The sequence below is a fragment of the Drosophila erecta genome, unplaced genomic scaffold (genome assembly GCF_003286155.1).
Source record: "Drosophila erecta strain 14021-0224.00,06,07 unplaced genomic scaffold, DereRS2 tig00000055-arrow-pilon, whole genome shotgun sequence".
Taxonomy (NCBI): Eukaryota; Metazoa; Arthropoda; class Insecta; order Diptera; family Drosophilidae; genus Drosophila; species Drosophila erecta.
The window spans coordinates 15,684,799-15,707,757 of NW_020825200.1; the positions used below are offsets into that span (position 1 = coordinate 15,684,799).

The 22,959-nt window shown below is 46.1% G+C and overlaps 6 protein-coding genes across 10 annotated transcripts; 1 reads left to right on the plus strand and 5 right to left on the minus strand.

The window, feature by feature from the left end:
• Nucleotides 1-316: 316 nt before the first annotated feature.
• LOC6541641 (hemK methyltransferase family member 1) lies at nt 317-1,700 on the minus strand. The gene is made up of 3 exons (XM_001969982.3): nt 1,360-1,700; nt 780-1,300; nt 317-724 (listed from the first exon to the last, which is right to left on the minus strand). The coding sequence occupies exons 1-3, from the start codon at nt 1,567-1,569 to the stop codon at nt 484-486; spliced, it is 972 nt and encodes a 323-aa protein (XP_001970018.1). The 5' UTR covers nt 1,570-1,700; the 3' UTR covers nt 317-483.
• A 755-nt stretch (nt 1,701-2,455) lies between these two features.
• On the minus strand, nt 2,456-8,209 carry LOC6542455 (UDP-N-acetylhexosamine pyrophosphorylase). 3 transcript variants are annotated; one of them, XM_001969983.3, is made up of 3 exons: nt 7,862-8,209; nt 5,295-5,681; nt 2,456-3,869 (listed from the first exon to the last, which is right to left on the minus strand). In XM_001969983.3, exons 1-3 carry the CDS (start codon nt 7,920-7,922, stop codon nt 2,755-2,757), a joined length of 1,563 nt encoding a protein of 520 aa, XP_001970019.1. In that variant the 5' UTR covers nt 7,923-8,209; the 3' UTR covers nt 2,456-2,754. The 3 variants fall into 3 exon arrangements, with proteins under 3 accessions (XP_001970019.1, XP_015014893.1, XP_026834767.1); XM_015159407.2 differs by lacking the exon at nt 7,862-8,209 and adding an exon at nt 6,022-6,264; XM_026978966.1 differs by lacking the exon at nt 7,862-8,209 and adding an exon at nt 5,792-5,810.
• A 206-nt stretch (nt 8,210-8,415) lies between these two features.
• Nucleotides 8,416-11,325, minus strand: LOC6540950 (transmembrane protein 115). 2 transcript variants are annotated; one of them, XR_001448633.2, is made up of 4 exons: nt 10,536-11,325; nt 9,749-10,105; nt 8,975-9,528; nt 8,416-8,920 (listed from the first exon to the last, which is right to left on the minus strand). XR_001448633.2 is itself a non-coding variant. In XM_001969984.3 (3 exons), the coding sequence occupies exons 1-3, from the start codon at nt 11,057-11,059 to the stop codon at nt 9,066-9,068; spliced, it is 1,344 nt and encodes a 447-aa protein (XP_001970020.1). In that variant the 5' UTR covers nt 11,060-11,325; the 3' UTR covers nt 8,416-9,065. The 2 variants fall into 2 exon arrangements, 1 of the variants encoding a protein (XP_001970020.1); XM_001969984.3 differs by having other exon boundaries at nt 8,416-9,528.
• A 198-nt stretch (nt 11,326-11,523) lies between these two features.
• Nucleotides 11,524-14,951, minus strand: LOC6540948 (protein transport protein Sec61 subunit alpha). The gene is made up of 4 exons (XM_001969985.3): nt 14,705-14,951; nt 14,419-14,486; nt 12,310-13,401; nt 11,524-12,240 (listed from the first exon to the last, which is right to left on the minus strand). The coding sequence occupies exons 1-4, from the start codon at nt 14,709-14,711 to the stop codon at nt 11,977-11,979; spliced, it is 1,431 nt and encodes a 476-aa protein (XP_001970021.1). The 5' UTR covers nt 14,712-14,951; the 3' UTR covers nt 11,524-11,976.
• Nucleotides 14,952-15,255: 304 nt separating this feature from the next.
• On the plus strand, nt 15,256-21,706 carry LOC6540936 (histone-lysine N-methyltransferase 2D). 2 transcript variants are annotated; one of them, XM_001969986.3, is made up of 4 exons: nt 15,256-15,665; nt 16,337-20,204; nt 20,263-20,443; nt 20,585-21,706. In XM_001969986.3, the coding sequence occupies exons 1-4, from the start codon at nt 15,615-15,617 to the stop codon at nt 21,195-21,197; spliced, it is 4,713 nt and encodes a 1,570-aa protein (XP_001970022.1). In that variant the 5' UTR covers nt 15,256-15,614; the 3' UTR covers nt 21,198-21,706. The 2 variants fall into 2 exon arrangements, with proteins under 2 accessions (XP_001970022.1, XP_026835250.1); XM_026979449.1 differs by lacking the exon at nt 15,256-15,665 and adding an exon at nt 15,727-16,018.
• Nucleotides 21,525-22,894, minus strand: LOC6540930 (kynurenine formamidase). Its single transcript, XM_026979450.1, has 2 exons — nt 22,551-22,894; nt 21,525-22,498 (listed from the first exon to the last, which is right to left on the minus strand). Exons 1-2 carry the CDS (start codon nt 22,675-22,677, stop codon nt 21,723-21,725), a joined length of 903 nt encoding a protein of 300 aa, XP_026835251.1. The 5' UTR covers nt 22,678-22,894; the 3' UTR covers nt 21,525-21,722.
• Between the last annotated feature and the right edge of the window lie 65 nt (nt 22,895-22,959).

Consider the following 22,959-nt stretch of genomic DNA (forward strand, 5'->3'; position numbering starts at 1 on the left):
TAAGCCCACCAATTATCGCAGTAAGCCTCTGGTTATAAATCACACCGTAATAGCTAAAATCTGTGACTTGTTATTATAGGCACACTTAACTTTTAGCCTATTGATCTTCATAACTCTGTAACCATGGTATGCTCCTAGTATTACTATAAGATCAAAAATTGGGTGGAAAACCTTAGGGAAAAGCCGCTTTGGCTGGTCATAAATCAAGCAGCCAAATTCACGACCAGCGATACCGGTAATTGTCTCGTGTTTTATACAGGCATATTTGTGAAGTAATACCGCCTGCGGCAGTTGCTAAAAGATTCAGAGACGAAACTTAAGGATTAATAGCGCTATATATTCTGTTTATATAGGTGTGAGTCTCTGGGCAGCATGCAGGTATTGTGGTCTTAAATCAAATCACAGCTAAATGCATGGGCAACGTAATAGCTAATTGCATTGTCTAAGTCATATCATCCCGTCCTCTTTATGGGGTAACACCGCCTACACCTTCTCGATCTGTACGAATCTCTCGCGCTGATACTGGTCATTGTAGCTGGCAACGAACTTGAGCCGGCCCTCGTACTTCAGATTCATGATGGTCTTGACCAGCGGCGGGTGTTCGTTGCCCAGTTCCAGCCAGAGCTTACCACCGGGCCGCAGGTGCCGGCAAGCCAAGTCGAAGACCAGTCGAGCCACCCTCAATCCATCGGAGCCACCGTCCAGGGCATTTAGGTTCTCGTAACTGCGAAGTACAAGATGATCAGTGCACTGTGTTCATCTGGTATAACTTCACTTACACCACCACTTCGGGATGGAGAAACTGAAACTCTTCCGTTTTCACATAGGGAGGATTGGAGATTATCAAGTCGTACTTCTTGTCCTTCAGCACCTCCGGCATGTACTTGTCCTCCTCCATGGTGTGGTTGTGTACCTCGAAACGGTTCAGCAGTCCCAGCATCTTGGCATTCTCAGCCGCCAGCACGGTGGCCGCCTTGCTACGCTCGATGGCAGTGGCCTCCACCTGCGGCAGACTGTGCAGCATAGACAAGGACATGGCGCCCGAGCCACAGCCCACTTCCAGAAGGTCAACGTGTTTTGCGTTCTTATAATTTTCGATCACCAGGCGCACAAACTCCTCCGTTTCGGGGCGTGGAATAAAGACCGATGGCGACGTCTTCAGGGTGAGGTCCATGAAGTCCCACTCGCCAATGATGTGCTGCAGCGGCATGCGGGCACATCGGGCCTCCAGGAATCGCTCGAAGTCCGCCAGCTGTCCGGGATTCAACTGCAGTTGGTCATACGAGTCCGGAACCAAATTCTTGGGGGATTAAACGTGGTTAGTCGGACTGATGGCCAGCTCTTCTAACAGATACTTACGAATTTCCGCTTCAGGACATGCGACACGATGCACTTCACGTTGAACTTCGTGTCCTCGACGCCGGCGGCCTTGAGCTTCTCCTCCCACTGCCCAATCTCCAGGGCTTTGGTCACGGGAATGTGGGTGCCAGCTGGGGCATTTGTGCCGTAGTTGACCTGCCTGAGCAGCCGCGAGGTCAGGCCCATTGACCGTGTCAGTTGTCTGAGCATATTCCACTTATTATCTAATTGCTATTGATTAACAACAAAATTTTGACGACCCACTGCCTGCAGTTCGTTCCAGCGTGACCGTTTCACGTCCGCGACGATATGCCACCAGCGGCGATTTGAAAGGTGTCACGCTTCAAGTGTTGCCGTAGTGCGGAATAGTGTGACTGAGTTCTCGAGTTCTTTGGCGGGCAATTTAAACGTGCGACATAATTATGTTGCTCTTATTAGCTAGAAAATCCCCTAGTAATTGTTCACGGTCTGATTGCAGTTGACCCTTTTTGAGTACTGTTGTCTATTAAAATACAACATGAAAGGGGTGGAGTTAAATAATAATTTGTACCTCATTATGTTTTAAACTTGTATGGAAAGTAGCTAAGCGAGTAAAGCTTTTTCTAGAATGTCACTAATATTAATGTTAAATGATTATTATAGTCCGCCAACCTACCCAAAAATTACAACTGGTCCATCGGCAATCAATGCAAATTAGAACTGGTTTTTAGCATGCAAGTATTGGCGGCGTAAAATCTAGCTAATTTATAAAAACCAGAATATAACACAATCATATAGATTATATAATCTAAGCCTGTCTACGAAATCCAAAATCAAATTCAAATTTTGAGCATCAGAACTTCTAACTAAGTGGGTTTATATGGTTTCCTGCAAAACTGCGTACTCGAGTTGCCAAGAAAATGAGGTTTGTTTGCTCAGCAATTGGTTTTATGCCCAGTCCATCTGCAGGTAAATAAAATCAATAGAACTGTTTAGTGTCAATAAGACATTTCCTGATACCTATTGAACAGCCTTGTAAATAGGGAACGACACCTGCTCACACATGGGAGTGGTCTAGGGTTTATTGATTTGCCAAGAAGTGAAAATCAAGTTGCTTGGCCGTACTAATAATTTTTGTATTTTACAACATATTAAAATATTCATATCATTACAGGTTCTATATATTGTATATATTCACATTACGATTGCACAATTATCTTCAAAACGAAAAAAACAACGGACACAATAGGTAACAAATTTTTACAAGTCTCCTTTAAGTACTGAAATCTATGGAATTTCCGTGCACTAACTATAGCTTGGGAATCATAACGTTCAGAAACGATATACGAAAAATGTACAAATAACCGAAACGACTACCATCCGTCCATCAGTCTATGCATCGATACTGCCCGCCGATTAAAGGTGTCCGTGCAAGGGATCGCGGTTGTCCCGCAAGTAGACGGGACTGGTGAACGACTTGCCCTCTACATGCGAGGCGAGATTCTCCCCGGCGTAGGTGACGAAGGGCGAGATCTCGCAGACTTCACCATGCACGATGCCACCGGCACCTTCAATATACTTCTTGTGCAGGCGATGGAGGTCCGATCGGGCAGTGCTGGGGCAATCCTTGCCAGCTGTATCGGAGTTCTTCAGGGCGCTGAACTCTTCGTCGCGTGGCACTTCCATGGCCACGAACTTCTGGGCGAACTCGAAGACGTCAAAAACAAACTTCTCTATCTTGATGCCGTTCGGCTTGTCGGGTGTTAGCCGCTTGCCGGCGTTGTCCACGAACGGAATCTTCTTCTTGGCCACGTGCAGCTTCAGCTCCTGCTCGAATGTGCTGCCAATCTTCTGCAGAAAGTTCGAGCTGAAGAAGTGGTTGCAGATATTTCCAGCACTGAACGTCAGCCTGCCGTCCGAATTGCGCATCTCGGCAGTTTTGGCAGAGATTTCGCTGTACTCCACCACCTGATATTTGCCATCGACAATGGCCACCACGCCCACAGCTTCGTTGGGAGCCGCCTTCTCTACGACCTTAGCGGCGCAGTCAGCCTTCTCCTGCACGCAGTAGCCGATGAAAACGGGATCGGCCACCTTGATCAGGATATTGTCCACGCTGTGGGCGTGCAGATATAATACACCCCGCTTCTGCATGTCGTCCAGTATTCCTTGGCGCTTCATAGCCCGATAGATGCCCCCGTTGCCGTCCGGTGCGCGCGCCACCCGGTGCTTCTCGTCCAGAATGATGCGTCCATCGTATTCAAAGCACGGCAGTGATCCCTGCTCGAACAGCAGCACGTTCTCCGCCTTCAGGCCAAAGAAGTTGTTGGCCACAAAGTAGTCGTATGTGGGTTGCACCGTGTGCTCCGACGTCATTATGTACCAAGTGATGTGGCCATGCTTGCCAGTCGCCTCCTGGGCGAGCTCCTCAAGCTTCAGGATCCGCTCGGCCTGAATGCGAAACAGCGTCTTCCGGGACTGCAGTCCCACATCGTACATTCCCTTGGGATGATCGAAACCAAGTCGTGTGCCTGCAAAAGGAGAGGGCCAGTTATAAGTGGTGTGGAAAGCTCATGCATTACTAAGGCTTCCAATGAAGTTCTCCAATATGATAATTATTTTACGGTATATATAGCAATTCCTGAATGTATTAATCACCCTTTAACAACAAGAACTGCTGCATTTTTATATCTCACCCGGCTGACCTTAAAAACAAGTTTATTTTTCGAACATCGGTTCGCTCTTAACGTTGTCTTTTGTCTGCGCCTTTTTAACATATATAAGCGGCTTGTTTAAGGTCAGTTCCACTACCGGTTTTAAAATGCTCGACTACACTTAATCTATGGCTTATCGGTACGGCAAACTGAACATCCACTCCTGACGTCTCATAAAAATTCTCAGAACTCCAATCGTTATCTGGGTCCACCATTTGTGAAAATTCTTCAATTCGAACGTGCAAGAAATAATGTTTCCATTGCCCTGCCCCAACTGCAAACAACTCCGTTTTCTTGGTCTCTCAAATGACAATTACGTGATTGGACTCCATCGTTTGCTCGAGAAACTGGTAAGGAAATGTCAAATGCCGCCCACATTTCAATGTTTCGAGTCGAAAGAGCACTGGCCCCAGCAATAATCAAATGAGAAAGGCAAGTCTGGCTTTAAGAATGGCTTCAAATTGTTGCTGGCCTGGCGTGTTTTAAGTTTTACACGCTTTTTGTCTTGCAAACGGAATTACAATTGCAATTACAATGCCCATGCAGCTGCATGAGTGGGCAGCTGATTGAGATTGCGTGTATTTGTGAGCGCTATGGAGCACTTTTATATCAAGTTAATTAGCTTTTATAAAGCACACACACTCTGCTAATGATGAAGTTGTTGTTTTAGTTCAGTTTACACCATGTTCACTGCTCGTAAACGCGCAATTTTTGGTGGGTGGCTGATTGGGGGCATGATAAAAATATCTCAACTTGTTTGGTATCCGAGGAAGTATCTTTCATAGAAGATACAAGCAACTGTGCTCTGAAAGATTCGCTATCAGTGCGGCAGAATAAAAAATTGTTTACTTGTAGTAACTGATTTGTGTACTATGATTTCAGTGCTGAGTGTATTCTTAAAATGATTCAAAACTTCATTTTTCTTCTAATAATAAATATCGTCTAATATCAAAACAAAACTCATTCGTTTCCGAATGATTCGTTTTCGCTATCAATGATTGAAGAGCCAAACCCATTGTTATCTCAAGTATACATATATACATATGTACATAAATGTCATTTAACATTACCAACTGGACCCACCGAGGTCTGTCCCACTTCAGGTGCTTTAAATGGCTCCATAAAAACCCTATTGACTAAAATATGCTGCCAACTAAACACAGGTGCGCTAATTCCCCAGTTATCTGGATATTCTGTTTTCGGTTAACTCCCTATTAACTCCCTTAGGGAACTCCAGCTCACCTTGTCCGCCTGCCATTAGCAACACAGCGACATGTCCGTTGCTGATCTGGAGGAGACCCTCATCCCGGTAGGCGGCCAACTTCTCCAGCGGCGCCCTAGCAATGGAGATCAGCTTGCCCTCGGGCAGCGGCTGCAGGCGATCGTCCAGCTTGATGCCATTCTCGTTCATTGAGACCGTGGCCCGGTCGAAGTACAGCTTGATCTCGTCCAGATTCAGCTCCTCGATGTCCCGCACCAGGTCGATGCGTTCGTCATTCGATAGCTCCGGCCAGAACTTGAGCAGGTGCTCCTGGCCCACCTGGGCGAGTCGCGAGTGCAGCGACAGGTAGTCCGTCATTGTTGGCAAAGGTTTGGCTGCTTTTGCGGATTTTGCTGTGGTGCCGCCAGCTGCAAGAACCAAGAGACCAGATATAAGCTACTTGTATCGAAAAAGATTCGTACGCATGATCAATGTGAATTTGATTAACAGATATTATCAAATTGACTATCAAACGTACTTAATGTAGCAAATTAAAAACAATATAGATAAGATATTGTTACGGGCAATCCTACTTAATACGTGGTATTCTTCACCGAGTTAGTGCATCAATTGGCACTTATTTAATGCGAAACACAGTTAAAAATAAGATGATAACTTTGAAGATCACATTGAAACCATATATTAACTGCTGCTGTCTGTTTATTGATTCAGCTAATGGAACGGGCTCTCCGGAAGGTGTATATTTACTTTTCTCTCCGCTGGCTGACTAATTATTTGGCGAATGCGATAAAAAGACAGTGGTCGGGTTGTCCGAGCTTCGTTGCGGTCCGTTATACGTGGTAACCAAAGCGCAACTGAGCGCCAAGCGATCGCCCTCAGTGGTTTTTCTTGCTCGAAGTGGAGCCGTCACTCCGCCAGCGCCACCGCCACCGCCACCACCATCGCCATCGGCATCGCCTTCGCCTCCAACTGGCTGTGTCTGTGGGACCGCCTGAATATCTGAATGGCAGTAGCTCGTGTGCAGGTTATATTGGTATCTGGTATTTGGGCGCGAATGTGTGCGAACGTGTGTCTCTTAACGTATTTGCAGCCGCGTTTTAACATGGCCATGCCAGTTGTTTGGCTATACCCTGTAAAAACTTGATGGGCAGGTCGCGATCATGTTGAAGAATGGGCCCCCCATCAACCATGGTCCCTTTGGTAGTAGGTGCTACACAATCTTGATCTAACATTATAAACTCCATCTTTAGGGCTTTGGGTCCTGTTTTACAGCGGAAGAGGAGCATAGAGAATCCGCTTTTAGATATACTGGTAATATATGGTAATATTTGCTTCGTATTCATATGTAACAAATTTATATATGAATACATCTGTTAAGTGATCTTAATGACCACAACCTTGTTGTAATTAAAGTTGAGTACGAATAATTATCAACTGGCTATTCCCTATTTCGGTTAAAAAACACCTAGAAATAACATGTAACATTCAAGAGAGGGTATCAACTGGTCGAGGGTATTTATTACACGGCTTTGTTGTTAGCGATACGGCTACTGGAGCTGCAGCAATCCCAATCGGATTTTCGCTGCTGGGCCAATTTGCCAAGCAGCGTGTTGCAAATGCAAAGCGAAATATCAGAAACCGAAATCGAATTCGAAACCAAATGGCCCTGAACACGGGCTTTAGTTTTAGTGAAAGTAAGAGGTGCCACAGTCCAAGCAACGCCAGCCACAAGGAAACACCTAAGGGCGACACATATCTGCAGTTCATATAGTTCAGTTCCTGATCAACGGGTTACAAACTAGTTGGGTGGGCTATCGGGAGTTGTGGGAAAGGTTATGGCATAAAGGCGAGCCAAGAACTGACGAAAACATGGCAAGACAAAGTCGGTGCTGGCCGGTTTATTCGGTTTTAATACCCATTAATTTACCTGCAGTGGTGTATATAATATATTATGGCATAGAAATGCTAAAGAAAGATTAATATTTATGATCTGCACTATCAGACCTGGTTTTACTATTCAAGCCTATAAAAGCTTGAAAATTGGGCTAAAATCCTAACAAAAAATAGCTCAATTTTTTTAAATAGATGACTCCAACGGGTTTAAAATGGTAATTTGAGGCGATATGGTATTACAAGTATAATAAATTGTAATTACTCAAGACATGATTTGTAATTTGGAAACATGTATGCACATATGTAACATTTTGAAAGGGTTATACTCCACAAAACTCAGAAAGTTATTTACAAACGATTTACGAAAATGTTTCATGTAGGCAGTGATTAGAGGGTATTCTACACTCGCTACAGCGATTCATATTGTTGTTTTTGCCACGAAGCAAAACACTTGTCTGAATGTGTGCGTGCGCATAAAAAACAGAAAAAGCTGCAGCAACAAAAACACTCCACACACACAAGCTCCCAAAAACGAAACGAAACAGCGATAGCAAATAAGTTGTTTACATACACCCGCTGCAGTGTGTGTGTGTGATTGTGGGCTTTCCGCTTTTTTGTTATCGCAGCTCTTGGCTCCAACTATTGCTCTACCATTATCAGTTGACGTTTTCGAGTGGGGTTTGTACCAACTAACCATTGCGGTGGCGCCTCACATGAGTCTGCTGGTGCTGCGTACTGAAGTTGTTGCGACCCATTTTGGCAGGGAGCACCCTGTGCAACTCTGGCTCTGGCTCCACTCCACTCGGTGCGAATTGTACTTGCAGTGACTGTGCCTTGTCCGCCGTGGATTCTATGGCATCGTGCTAGTCCTGACGTGGTTTAATTCACACCCCGTGCGGCCGTTAGGTACATAGGCAAACGGAAAATGCACAATCCGAACGCAAACACCGTGTATTTCTTTTGGCCCCAAAAACTGGGCGGAGAATCGATATCGATTACAAGCGGAGCCATCAGGGCGACAGTGTGACCGCTGTGCACTACGGTGGGAGGCTCTGAAAAAATACTAAGTACATAGCTGCATATGCAGTTAAATTCGAAAAATATATCTAAATACAATTTTTTTATTTTTACCACCATCATATAATCATTTTAATCTATTTCATAGTGTGATCTTTAACTCACCATTTGTTAAAATTACAACAGTGAATGTACATATTTAAAACGTATTAATCTGTTCATTTAAATGGGTTATAATAATATTTACACTTTATTTATAGTTTCGTTCTTTAAAGTTATGTTCGGTAAAACCACTGAAGTACTTAACTCGTAATCTTCGCTTATGCGCGTATCATGAATATGAAATAATCATTCGAAAATGTTTGCTTAAAAAAGATAGTAAAATAACACAAACTCTGCATTTAAAAACTTATTTAAAAATGAGTAATAGGCAGTGATGGGTTTCTTCATACGACCAACACGACTACAATTGCTGTATATTTATGTTTTTAGCAGTCATAAAGTGAAAAACAACATTATTTTTTGAGTTTTAAATATATTTACAGTTATTAACTAAATAAAGCATCATTTTCAATTACATGTAAGGACTACAACAGAAAGTATGCATCTATGTAAAGGCTCTAGTATTATCATATTGCCTGGAAGGTATTTGTTTATGCTGATCTCATATTACTTCACTGCTCCTAGTAGCATGGCCGGCGGTGTGCGCAGCAAGCAAGCGTAAGTCTACAGGACACTACGAAACACACGAATGGTAATTACAAAATGGGAACACTGATGGGGTACGTACTTGATGTAGAATCATACAAAACATGGGCGTAAATCATTAGATCATTCGTTTAAATATCAAAAATTCATTAATGTTTGCACAGAATCACTGTCTAGGCCATCGAAGACGTGGTTGGTACATCGTCCAGGTTGATAAGTGTCGCCTCGCCTCCGGTTGAGGATTCAGCACCTTGACCCGGAATATTCCCTTCCTTGGGCGGTGGCGCCGGCATTGGTATTGCGATCGGGCTCATGGTGCTGATCATGCGCGGCTCCGCCCGCGACGTTGTAATGGGCAGCTGGCTGGAGCTGCTGGTGGGCTTTAGGAAGTCGGGCTGCGGCATCTGAGCGGGACCGGGGCCATGACTGTGTCCCGCCCTATGGCTATGACTATGACCCGCTCCATGGCTGTGACTGTGCCCACCGCCGTGACTGTGATGCTTTTGCTGCTGGTGCGGCGCATGCTGGTGATGATGTTGCATCTGCTGCTGCTGCGGGAACGATTTGGGCAGCTGGGCGTGGCGGCTGGAGTCCGTGGCCTTTAGGCGCTCACTTAGCGCCTTTAAGGCAATTTGTCTGAAATTGAAGAAATGTATTCATAATGTATACATAATAACAAACTAATTATTCAAGTTAATGCAAGTACCCTTATCTAATGAACAATTATTAGCCTGTTGTGATTAAATGGTTAGTGGCTCTTTAGATAAGCGTACTTACATTGATATCAAGACAATCAAGTTAAACCCCAAAATACGACTAAGTAAACATAACATTTACCCCATGATATCTAACTTACCGCCTTCTTTCAATGTCATGCGGATCCACTCCCGGCATTTGCACCGATACCGACGTCAGGCTGGCCGTAGATATCGTCCGCAGCGGCGTGGGCGTCTTGACCACGCCCGCTCGCAAACAGCAGTTGTAAATGGGATTAACCAATGCGCTTATAAAGGGCTGCGTTACGTTTGGGAAGAAGCTGACGAAAGTGAAGCTCTCCGAGCTGTCGCCACGCCCATTGGGATGGTGTTGGTAAAAGCGAAGATAAATCCAGGATACCAGCGATCCGGAGGCAAACATAGCCGGATAAGTGCCATCTAGTAGCCCTATGGCCCACAAGATGATGGCCATGATGAGGACAGTGAGGGGAACGTTCCTGAGTAGTAAAGAGTACAATTTTATATTTAAGTGCCAGTTATGATTCAGAATTTCATTTAAGAAGAACAATATAGAATCTCTACAATGATGTGTTTCTAATTATTTGAAAGTATAATTTCAAACAATTCACGGCAGTATTTACTTGTGCGTCAGTGATCCAAAAATTTATTGAACTTTGACCCAACGCTAAAAGGTTGATAAACTGCCAACTTATATTCAATTTATTGAGCTTGTAGCCATTTAAATCGAGATATAGAAGGGACACCCTAAGAAAATGTATGCCTCCTTAAATCCGTCAATGCATCATTTTCGATTCAAAGACATATTTGGAAATAATCAAAGAATTTCTAAAACTGTTTTAACTTTCTAAAGTAAGCCCTTAGCTACAGCAAAACTCTAAAATGGCAACATATCAGCAACTATCTCACCTATTGGTCAAACGTCCGTAGCGCGTCTTGAAGATCAGGTGATCGGGCATTATCTGGCGCACGGCTACGCAGATGCCGGCCACGTATCCGGCCAGGCCGTGGATGTGGACCTCGAAGAGAATGGTTGGGTTTTTGGTGACCATGTAGTAAAACAGGTAGTAGACAGTGGTCAGCAGCGAGACGCCGAAGTTGCTCAGGGCGAAGAACTTGAACATCTCCAGCTGACCCCAGAGGGGCTCCAGCATCTTGCCGCACAGGCCCACGGTGACTACGTCGACGGCCACCTCCCACCAGTGCAGCTCGATGAAGCAGAACGTGAAGGCGGTCCATATCCAAAACTTGCCGTTGGGCAGGATGTATCCGGGTGTGACGCTGAGCAGCAGGATGGCCGTCTCCGAGAAGGACAACAGGTAGCCGAAAGTGGTCACCACGCAGATGAGGGTGATGACCGGCGAGGTGTTGTGCAGCAGGGCGTTCAGCTGCTGCCAGATGTACGGCCAGTTTCTGGCCAGTTGAGCTGACATGGCACCGATCGCTTCTCCTGGAGTTCGCACGCGTTTTTGGGTGGCCTCGCAGCTCCTGGTCGGCGGACTGGAACCAGGAGGACTTAAATGCTCTGCGGTGCTTGTCTGCCTCGCAACTCAACACGTTCGAGGGGCGTAGAAGTGGTTCATTTGCTAATATTTACGATTTTGCTTCACAATTACAATAACAAGACTGTCATCGATGTGGGGAGGCGTATCTATCGTTTATCGATTGTTTTGATACAGCATGACCAGACAATAAGCCAAGATAAATCCTTTGAATCGTTTTGGCTAGGCCACACTAGCAAGGAAATAGGGTAAGCAATTAAAAATGTACTTTTAAATTTTAGGCGCCATTTCCAAAGCTGAGCTTAAAAATTTTATTTGTAAAGAAATCTGCTATAGTGTGAGAATAACTTTGCTGCGTTTTTCCCAAGATCCCATCACAATAGAACTCAACGAAATCGTTTAAAAAAGTTATCTAATTTACGTTTTATTATGACAATTTGTATGTATGTGTTCGTTTGATGTACATCTTTGCTTTAATAATTTCAATGTCTCCATATCATGCTGTATTTAAAGTATAATTCAATTGATTTAATATTAAAACAAGTAATTGCATTGGAATTCAATTAATTCGCAGAAATATTGAACTCAAGCAATGTAGTCTCACATTTGAATACAACTAAAAACTATTCAAAATAAAGGTTCTCATCCGCTTTATGTACGCTTCTATTGGTTGGGAAGATGAAAATAGCAGCCAAAGGCCTTACAATTTACGCTTACTGTGGGTGTTTGACAGAATACGAAAAAAACAAAGCAGGTAATTAAGTTTGTTTTAATGGGAGCGAGCGTGTGGGAAGTATGATGAAGTATTAGTTGCTGTTGATTGGATCGCAGATGATCTTTTAGGCTGCTTAGAACAGCAGCGTGCCCATGCCGCCCATCTCGGACTGCTCCTTAACGAAAATCTCAAAGTATTGGTAGATGATGGTCACCGCCAACAGGATACCCGTACCAGAGCCGATGGCTCCCAGGAAGTCGGCCATCACAGACAGAGCTCCGATGCAGAGACCACCAAAAGCAGCTGCCGTTGGGATGTAGCGGTTGAGCTCGTGGATCATCGAGTTCTCGCGATGGCCACGCATCACCATGTGTTGCTCTTTCAGCTGCTTGGCAACCTGCAAGAAGGGAAGTCAAAAAGGATCGGTAAGTTTATGCTGATTGAGGTTTACTACACCGGTACTTACATCCTTGGCTGAGCTGCCGGACACATCGATCCAGGTCTTGGAGAAGAAAGCGCAGGAGCCCAACATGAACACAATGTAGAGCAACGCGTGAATGGGGTCGGTCAGGATGTGGCCCACGCTCTCAGGGGGCGAAAGATAGTAGCACAGACCACCGATGGGATAGGAGCGGGCCGGGCCGCCGCCTCCAACATCAGCCCACACACCCAAAAGGTTAATGAAGAAGTTGCCCTGGAACTTGACAGCCAGCATCTGGGAGATGACGTACAAGTTGGACACGAGCGCAGACTGCAGGATGATGGGAATGTTGGAGGTGTAGAACAGCTTGATGGGGTAGCTGCTGTACTGGCCGCGGTAACGGGCGCTCTTGATGGGTAGGTCCACGCGGAAGCCTTGGAAGTATATGACCACGGCGAACACCAGCACGGTGGCCAGCAGGTTCATCAGGTTGGGCAGGTTCTGGCGATAGAAGGCCTCACGCAGAGCGCGCACCTTATCGTTCCTGGTGGCCATCAAGTGGAACAGGGCAATTACAGCGCCCTCGAACTCGGTGCCGCGTCCCGTGGTCACGGTGGTGGGGCTGAACGCCTTCCACACGATCGTCTCGCAAATGTTGGTGGCAATGAAAAGGGAAATACCCGATCCCAGTCCATAGCCCTTCTGGAGGAGCTCGTCGAGCAGCAGCACAATCAGACCAGCGGCGAACAGCTGGATGATGATCAGCAAGCAGACACCGGCTCCAATCTCCGACGGATCGCCGTACATGCCAGTCATCACATAGACGATGGCCTGGCCAATGGTGATCACCATGCCGAAAAGTTTCTGAGCGCCGTTGAACAGAGCACGATCCTTGGGCGTATCACCGACCTCAATGATCTTTGCTCCGGCCAGCAGCTGCATGATCAGGCCAGAGGTCACAATGGGCGAGATACCCAGCTCCATGAGCGTTCCACGGTTGGAGGCCAGGATCACACGGATCCAGTAGAAGGGATCCGCCGAGTCTGAGCTCATAATACCGAAAAGCGGGATCTGGCAGCATACCAGGAAAATGAACAGCGTGATCGCAGTCCATAGAACTTTCTCCCTGAATTGGATCTGAAAACGAAAAGAGCCAACAATTGCAAATGAGTCATATTGCGGTGTAAGGGATAAAATGAGTATTTATGTTAATTACAATGTATAATAGCAATGGAAGCTTAAAACAAAGCAGATGATTACACTATTACTATTTTATTTTACATACACGGCCTGAGCTCAAGAGCCTTTTACTCTTGAAACTGTTGAAACCCTAGGCTGTACAAATAAGACTACCGTTACGTTGACCTACAAGGCTGCCCTCCCATGTGTGTACGTGTGTGAATTGTTTAAACAAAATCAGGTAAGCTTCATTTTACCGTAGTCGTCAGCGCTTGTTACCCGCGAGCAACAAAAACAAACGAAGCTGACGTCGACAGTGCTTCGGCGGTGCGCTTCGAGCGAGCCGAAGTTTGACATTTCCACGTAGCGTTTATTTGTCAGCGAGCGAGTAGTGTGCGTTTGTGTGTGTGTGTAAAATAGAAGTATGGCAACAAGTAGCCAGGTGATAAGAAAAGTAGCAGCAGCAATGAGGTGGAAATAAGGACATTTATGAATGAAAACGCCTAGGAATCATATAAAAACTTAAAAATATGTGCACTTCATGTGGTGTACGACTAAATAAATAATTAAATCAGGGCTGAACCCTTGAATTGGATATATATTTTGACTAAATAAATGGACACAAAAGGCACAACTGAAAGAAACTGAGTGCTTAAATGTGTATATTTCTATTTCGTCACATAAAAGTCTCAGTTTGTTTCATATCAGGGTGGTTTTGCTGCCGCTTGCCTGCTACTAAATGAAGAGCAAACTGTTTGCGTGGCGATGTTCAATTTTTTGACAAGTGAAAGCAACCACAAAACGCGTGCGCTGGCAACACTGGCAGAGAGCAAGGCGAGATTAGCTCGGTAAAACACACGTAAAAGCAGAGAAAAAGCCGCTAATTGTTGGGAAAATTCGAACTTTACATGGCACAGCACAAATTGGGGCAATAATCTGGCCTTTGATTACATCTAATTACGGTTTTATACACACCTTGCGCTCCGGTTTTGCGATTTCCGGCAGTATACTGCAGAACGGTTTGATAACTTCCAGGAACTTGACTGCAAATAGTGAATTAAGGCAGCCGAATTAGTTGCGTCAGGGTATTTTCAATTAATTGCGATTTTTGGACACAACGAGCGCCGCACGCCGAATCTTTTTTGTATACGTAAGCAATGAGCAACGGGGGTGCGAGCGGCATTGCAAGGGCGGCACTTCACACAAAAACCGCTGCACTCCCCGATTTTGGGGAAGATGTCTGACGATGACGGTTACTTACTTCCCATTTTGCCGGACTTGTGTAGCTAGCCTGGGAACTGTGTGGGTGGCTTGGTTATTGCACTTTCTACACGAACAGTAGAAGGTCTCACTTCTCACGGCACAGCGAACGCCTCAAATTTCAAAAACCGAATGAACGATGCGAACGAATAGACGACGTCGACGTGTCACTCAGTGTGACCGTTGGCGAAACGTCAAAATACACCGCCCTGTCACTTTGCGCTGAACGGTCACACTAATTCTGTTAAGCATTAACATTTGGAGTCGAACGATGGAAAATCTTTATTTGCGGGCAATGTATTGTTAAGCGGCTATTAGGAGCTGCGATTAGGAGTTACACATAAATAAAAACAGCAGCAACAGGATTTAGGATTCAACTTATTAAGAGACCATGCTTATAGTTTCTTTTATCTAAGCTAGGCTATCATATTTTATTGTTTTGTAATGTTAGTTACTTGTATATGTATATTATTGTATATTATAATGTGTTCACTGCGCTTTGGCTTTAGAGGGTTAAAAAACAAAGGCATCGATATTAGATGGCGATAGTCGTGAGGCCATCGCTGGCACCGGCTGACACCTAGTGAACGATATTATCGGCAGAGCAAGCGATGTTTTGGCAGCTATAAAACTCTCCAATTTGACAATTGTGAGGCATGAATACAAACAAACACTCACGCAGTGCATTCAGTAGGCGAGCGTAATAAATATGTGGGAGAATTCCCACATATATATAGTATTCAGTGCCAGTGCCGAGAACTCGGACCGAAAACGGACGCGTCGTGCACATATGCGTGAAAAACTAGCTGGCAACAACGGTGGCGAGTCCAAATGCGAAGAAAAGCCAGTAAATCGCGCGGCGAGTAAAGTGAATAAATTCGGTGCGGACCATTGCCGTTTCGGGGCGAATAATGTCTGCGTCTGTGATATGTGTTGACTTGAGCTCGGAGTCTGATGAAGAGGTAATATCCCGATTTCCCAGCGGACTCGCATGTGTTTGTGTGTGTGAAAAAGTACAGTTGGATTTAAATAGGCTCGGTGCATGAGTGTGAGTGCGTGTTACACATAGTGTGGAATTAATTTTTTTTCGCGCTGCTTTTTTATTGAGAGCGAGCAGACACGAACGTGCAGAACAACACTCACACAGTTGCAAAGTGTAACAGTGCTGCCAGACTGTGCGATTGGAGACCTGGCGAGTCTTGCAATTGCAGTGGCGAATATCGGACTTTAATTACGTTAGGCGTGGAAAAGAGCGAGTAAGGGTGCGGTGAGTCTCCGTTCCTGGAGAGTATTTGGTTAAGACGCAATTCGCCTGGTAAAGTTCGGAAAGTCGTCTCTGCTGATACGGCACTAAATCAAATCAACTCTCCACAGCGCGCGCTCGCAACTCTCCAAAGCTCTCGCGTACACCGACGAGCGCATACCCATACACTGACGTCTTTCGTTTGTTTATATTTTCATTCAAATTTAAAATGCACCAGAGAGCCAACAGGTCGCCTGCAGTTTGGAATTAAAATAAATGCTGCTCATTATAAAGCGCACTTAAAAGTGCCCATGCAGTGCCACTGTGCTCTCTGTGCTCTTCTTATCCATTGAACATGAATTGAATTTTAATTGCAAATTATATTTGCAGTCGCCAGCGAAACGACGACTCGAGGATCCTTTGGGACTACTAACGCCATCCCGTAGGCAAAGTTTGCCTGCCAAACTTCTGAACATACCAAAGGCCTCCCTGGAATCCCCGATGGGAGTGCCACTTGCAGGAACAGGAGCAAGGGCGACTCCGGTCATAGCGGATCCACTTCGATCCATGCACATCCCCAGTGGAATCACCGTTACTAAGCACCAGAAGAACGTCCTCACCACAAACGGAAACCTGACCATCTCCCTGGCAGAGAACAACAACAACACCACCAGCTTCAACAACAATGTGACCCCGAAGCAGATCAAGATTGGCACCGGCCAGAGAGTGGCCTGGTCGGTGAGCAACAAGGCGCCCAGTCCGAATGCCGTGATAACCTCCGTGCCCAGCCACCAGGTGAGGGTGACGCCGTGTAACCAGATACGGCTCGCACCCGGGTCAAAAATCATCCCGGTGTCAAAAGCAACGCCTGCAAAGATTCAACCCGTTCTTGGGATAGGTCAGCCTCAACAACAGCCACAAGCCCAGCAACCGAAGGCCATAATACTGGGTGTTACGAAGCCCAAAACTGTAGTAGGTCAAATGGCGCCGCAGCAGCAGCAGAAGGCGCTATCACTCCAGGTCCATCAGAAATTAGTTTCAGGACAGCAGCAACATATAACTTCCCTGAGTCAATTGCAACTTAGACCGGTGGGTATTCAGCTTCAGCAGCAACAGAAGCCACTGGCTGGCCAAGCGCCTACGCAGCAAAAACCACTGGCAGCACAACTGCTAACGCAGCAAAAACCACTGGGAGGACAACTGCTAACGCCGCAAAAACCACCACCTGTGGGATCGCTACAACAGCCTGTTAAACAGAATACGGCGATTGGAGTACAGATTCAGCAAATACCAAAGGTTTTCGTGGGACAACAGCAGCAGAAGGTGTTCCTTGGGCAGCTGCAACAGCAGCAACAGAATACGTTCCTGGGGCAACTACAGCAGGAGCAACAGAAGACGTTCGTGGGTCAACTGCAACAGGAGCAACAGAAATTATTCCTGGGGCAACTACAAAAACAGCAGCAGCAACTCCAACAGAAGATCGTCGGGCAATCACAACAGCCAAAATTTCCTTCGGGGCAACTACAACCACAGCACAAACCACCACAGCTGAAGAATTCACTGGTGCAACTAAAACAGCAACAGCCATCACCACAGCAACAGAAAACTTCAGTAAGCCAACAACAACAACAGCAACCCCACCAGAAGAATTCACTGGTGCAACTTCAACAGCAATTACAACTGCAACAGAAAACTTCAGTAAGCCAACAGCAACAGAAGACATCAGTGGATCAACTCCAGCAACAGCAGCAGCAGCAGAAATTACTGCAAAAGAATTCACTGGTGCAACTACAAATGCAATTACAGCTGCAACAGAAAACTGCAGCAAGCCAACAGCAACAGAAAACATCAATGGGCCAACTCCAGCAACAGCAGCAGCAGAAACCACAGCAGAAGAATTCACAAGTGCAACTACAACAGCAACCACAACAGCAACAGAAGACTTCAGCGGGGCAACTGCAGCAGCAGTCTCAACAGCAACAGAAGACTTCAGCGGGGCAACTCCCACAGCAACAGAAGACTTCAGCGGGGCAACTTCAACAGCAGCAAATTACACCAAAAGGGGCCGTAGGGCAAAAGGCAACACCCCAAAAGCTACTAGTGGCCCCAGGGCAACAGCATAAGTTACCTGTCGAACAAGGCCAGTCGCAGCAGAGAACAAATGTAGGACTACTTCAACAGCAACAGGTGTCACAGAAGAAAATCGTGGGGCCTATACAACACCAAATTAAGAATCCTTTGGCCCAACCGCAGCTTCCAAAAACATCGGTGGTCCTGCCGCGGCAACAACCTCTCCCGCAAAGTCCCTTGCTGGTGGCCCAACAGCAATCACCAAAGACACAAATGGCTATACAATTGCTAAACTCTGTGATGGGCACACAGTTTCCGCCGCAGCAACCTTCGCTACCCGTTGTCAATCAAATCACACACAAATCGATGACAATTCAGAGACTTCCCATGTTGCAGGCACCGCTAACGGGGCAAAAAATTCAGCCAAAAATGATAACTTCGCAGCAGACGCCACCACCCGCTCACATAGTACAAAAGCAAACAATGCCAAACGCGGCAATGAACAATCCTCCGGTTGCACATCGTCCACCGATAGTGAGGCCCATGACTGTAGCCAAGATCACGCCTGTGCCTACAAACAGCAAAGTCTGCTTCCCAATGAAGCCGCAGGTGGCTAGAGCTGACAGTCCCACATCCCCAACTATGACTGCAGCTCGTACTTTGCCCTTTAGAAGCTCGCAGCATAAGGCATCCAAATCACCAATGACTTCGACGCATGCCCAGGGATTCACAGCGAGTGCCACTCTTCCGCAGCGCCTTCTGGCCACTCCACCGCTTTGTGCCGCGGCTTTAAATGAGCCGCTGTTGTTAAACTTGCCGCCCACCACTAGCATTACGCCGCAACTAACGCCTACAACAACTCCACCGCCCGCTGGACCGTCGACTGGGGTTCAGCAACAGCAGCTTGCCAAGGCGGCAGCCTTTAAATTGAATTCCTTGCCCGGAGCGAGCATATCTCCAGTGAACAGGACTCCAACTGCAAGCGTCAAACGCATCCAGCCCATTACCGTGCTCAAGAAATCCGACGAGGAATGGCGAAGGCATCTCGAGCAGCAAAAGCAGCGCGCGCCATTGCAGTCCTCCTCGACGCCAACAATTGTCGTAGTCGAATCACCGCCCACTACGCCGCCCACGGACAAGTCCGAGACGGAGCGTAGGCCAATAACCGTGGAAAAAACGTCGATCAACCCGATTCCAACAGATAGAAAACCCAGTACATTGAAAAGACCTGCAGTGGTAATTCCCTCCCCAAAAAAATCAATTGGTTTTGTCACAGAAATAGTGGATTTAGATGAAATACCAGAGACCCCGCCAGAGAAGCGAAGGAAAGAATGTTATACTCCCACTAAGAATGCAAACGAGGCACCACTAACAAATGCCCCTTTTACAACTGAGTACGCGGCACTTTTGAGGCTGTGCCGCGAGGTGGACAATTCGGATGACATGGAGAGACTGGTAAGGGGGAAGTTGACCCAGTATTATTACAGTGCGCCCGAAAGTTTCGTGATGTCATGTGGCTTTCGTAAGCTGGTCACAGTGGCCATAGCGAGCATCAAAAACGAGTCGGACCTGGTGTACGTACACCTAGAGTACGTGGTTAATGAGCTAGCAGCGCGGAGGGTGCCCAAAATATTTCCCACAGTACGGGTTACGCCGCCAGTTAGCCAGTTCCCACTTCCAATATCATTCACACCCAAGCAGCCGGAGATGCTAAAGGCGCTGGAGCGGACTGGCATAGTGGGAAAAGAGCAGGACGATGATGTAGAGGAGGTGACAGTAGTGCATTTCGAGCCCGTTTCTCGCGAAGATAAAAGGAGGGATGAGCGCATACGCCACTTGAACCGCACGCTGCATGCTATTACTAAGCGAATCAAGATGTTGGAGGAAGCCGAAGTGGATTTTAACGACGAGGACTCCAGCTATCTTCAGGTAGAGCGCTTCAAAAAGCGCGCCTGCCAAATCTATGAGAAAATCTGTGATCTAACCGGCGAGAGCAAGAGGGTTCGTCGTCAGCTAAAGAAGCCCATCCAATTCAAGGATACGGACTATCCACACTTCAACCGCAAGCTCTCGGCCTTTGTCAACAAGATGCACGAGTTTCCCGATTACCACGATGTGATACAAATTCTGGAACATTGCAACAATGAAAAAGAACTTGGACTAGCCAAGTTCGAGATGAAGAAAATCGGTATGCCGTGGACTTCAACTATCAAAAATATTATTGAACACACACTATTATTTTGCAGCCCACGATGCCTTTTACAAAGTCGGTCAAATGTTGCAGTCACGCCGAAAAAATGATCTTTACGAAACTGTCACACATTTCACGGCAAATGGAAAAGATCCAGCGTCCAGTGATCCTGAGCTGCTGGCCAAGCTGAAGGAAAACAACAAAAAGCAAACCAAAATAAGTGATGTCTTAGAAAAGTGAGCACAAATCAAAGATTTCAGAAGTGCGCTGTTCAATATTTGTATGATTATATGTCGTTAGCGTCGAGAACAGCAGCACTGACTGAATTTAGAACTCAAACTACTGTTTCAATCTTATACTTAAATTCATTATTTTAGGTTTGCCCTCGAGCAGGATCTCAATGCGGAGGAGCGGCAGGAGGCGCGGCTCAAGGAGAAAAAGTTGAAGCAAGTAAAAGCGGATGAAGAGGCAGCCAAGCTGGCTGCATTGGCGGAAGACGACGACCAGCCATGCACAAGTGCTCAGGCAGCAGCTAAGGCGGCCGCTCTCGCCGCTTTAAAGAAGAGTCCAGCAGCTCGTGGAAAGGTGATTGGGAAAAGGCGCCCCATTAATGGACGGATCTTTAAAATCGACGACGGAGATGACTCGGAGGAGGAATCGGACACGGAGGACGACGATGTTGACGAATTTGTTAATAACTTCCAAGCGAACGGTGATGTGAGTGGTGCCGACTCCGAAGTGGAAGCAGTAACATCACCAAAGAGAGATGCCTTGCCGCTTGTCGAGGAGGATGTGATAGATATAACGAGAGACGAGACTGGCAAAAAGAATGACGAAGCCACGCCCAACGGCAGGCTTAAGATAATGTCCGTCTCTAGTCTGAACGCCAATTTCGTCCATGGGCAGGATCCGCACAGAAAACCCTATCCCATGCCGAGTGCTAAGTCTGTCATTACCGACCAGATTGTCATTTCGGATGAGGAGTCATAGAAACAGTTTTACCCCCCCCCTATTTAAGTTATTTATTTAATATGTTCAGTTTGTTCCTGAATACGATCGGTTCACTAATTGTAATTTTTTCTACTCTCCTGACTAACAAAAATGCGGTGGGGTTGAATAGGTTTTTTGAACATCAATCATCAAAATTAATAAGTAAAACTTTATACAAAAGACAGATCATTTTATAAAGTCAGTGCGTCAAAGAATTTACGACTATTTGCAAAGTGTATATATTTAAAGTAAATTCAAATAATTTGTTCAAGTAAATCTCGTTTATTCAAATTTAAGTATCAAAATGAAAACATGTAAATTAAGTTGTTCAAAGATAACTTTCGCCCTTACATTTTTCTGGTTGCTATAATGGTTACCGATTCCACCACGCTTATTTTTTTAAAGTCCCTACCTTTGGGTACAAGCCACAAAACTACGGTAGTGTATATACGGAATACTACTAGTCTAAGTTAGTCGTAGAAAATAAACAGTGAGATGATGACAGAAAACGAAACTGTGCCTAGTTTATTCAATTTGAATGTTGCGCAGGAAACGGGATACATCTGATTCGTCGATGGCCGTGTCCTCGATGATGTCGAAGTGGTCGTACCCTTTGAAGAGCGTGAAGTTCGCCTTGTAGCCCTTCTTGCTCAGCACTTCAGCATAGTGGCGGCTCTGCTCGATGAAGGTGGTACTGTCATGCTCTGCAGCCACCACATAGATATTGGTAGAATTCCAAACGGAAACATCGGTGTATTCCCACAACATGGGCGAGACGGACTCAAGATTCCGCTCGTTGAGCCCCAGAATATTTTTGGGATTAACCGATTCCAAGTTCCAGAGCTCCCTCAGATCGTAGACGCCGCACAGGAAGACCAAAGCCCACACCATCTTACTCCTCTGTGGTGAAATCACATTCTGGCGAATGAGTATCTGGGCCAGCAAGTGGGCACCGGCCGAGTGTCCGGCCAAGGTGATCTCCTGCACATTGGTCATTTCGGCGTAGTCAAAGATCCAGTTTAGGAAGCTGGTGAACTGGGACATCAGCTGCTCGAGGGTGACTTCCGGGCACAGGTTGTAGTCCATGACGGCCACGCGGTATCCATGCCGCACCAGGGGACCCACAATCGAGCAGGACGTGCTCATGTCCATCTCCTGCCAGTAGCCCCCGTGCACGAAGACGAACAGCGGTGCGTGGTTGGAGGTCTTTTCGTTGTAGAACACATCCACCAACTGACGCCCTGATCCGTAGCGCAAGTGGTCCACAGTGATGCCCTGCTTCTCGGTCAGGTCCCTTTCATCTAAAAGTGGACTTTTAAATGGAGCTCTGCCGTGGGGAAAAGCAATTCTTACGCTGCTTGGTCACCCGAATGAAGTGCTCTAGCACGGCCAAATTCGGTTCCGGCTGCTCCTGAAACCTGACCGTGTGATAGCTGGGAAAATAGTCCCGATCAAGGTCTTTGCACCTCGGATTGTACATTACAGATAAGAGACAGTAAATCACTCAGACTTTGAAACAGATTAGAAAGGCAAAGTAGGTAGTGCGTAGGCTTAATTATTGTTACTGTTTGCGGTCTAGTGTAATGCAATATTAGAGCTTCAAGTCAAACCGGATTGCCAAAGCTGGACAGAACGTAAAATTAAGCTTTCGCATTAATTACCGGATCTGGAATGAATGAATGAAATCGAGTTTTGCAGCACTAAACACCAGGGAGGTTTGAAATCTGTTTACAAGTTAAAATCTGAAGAACAAAACCCCTAA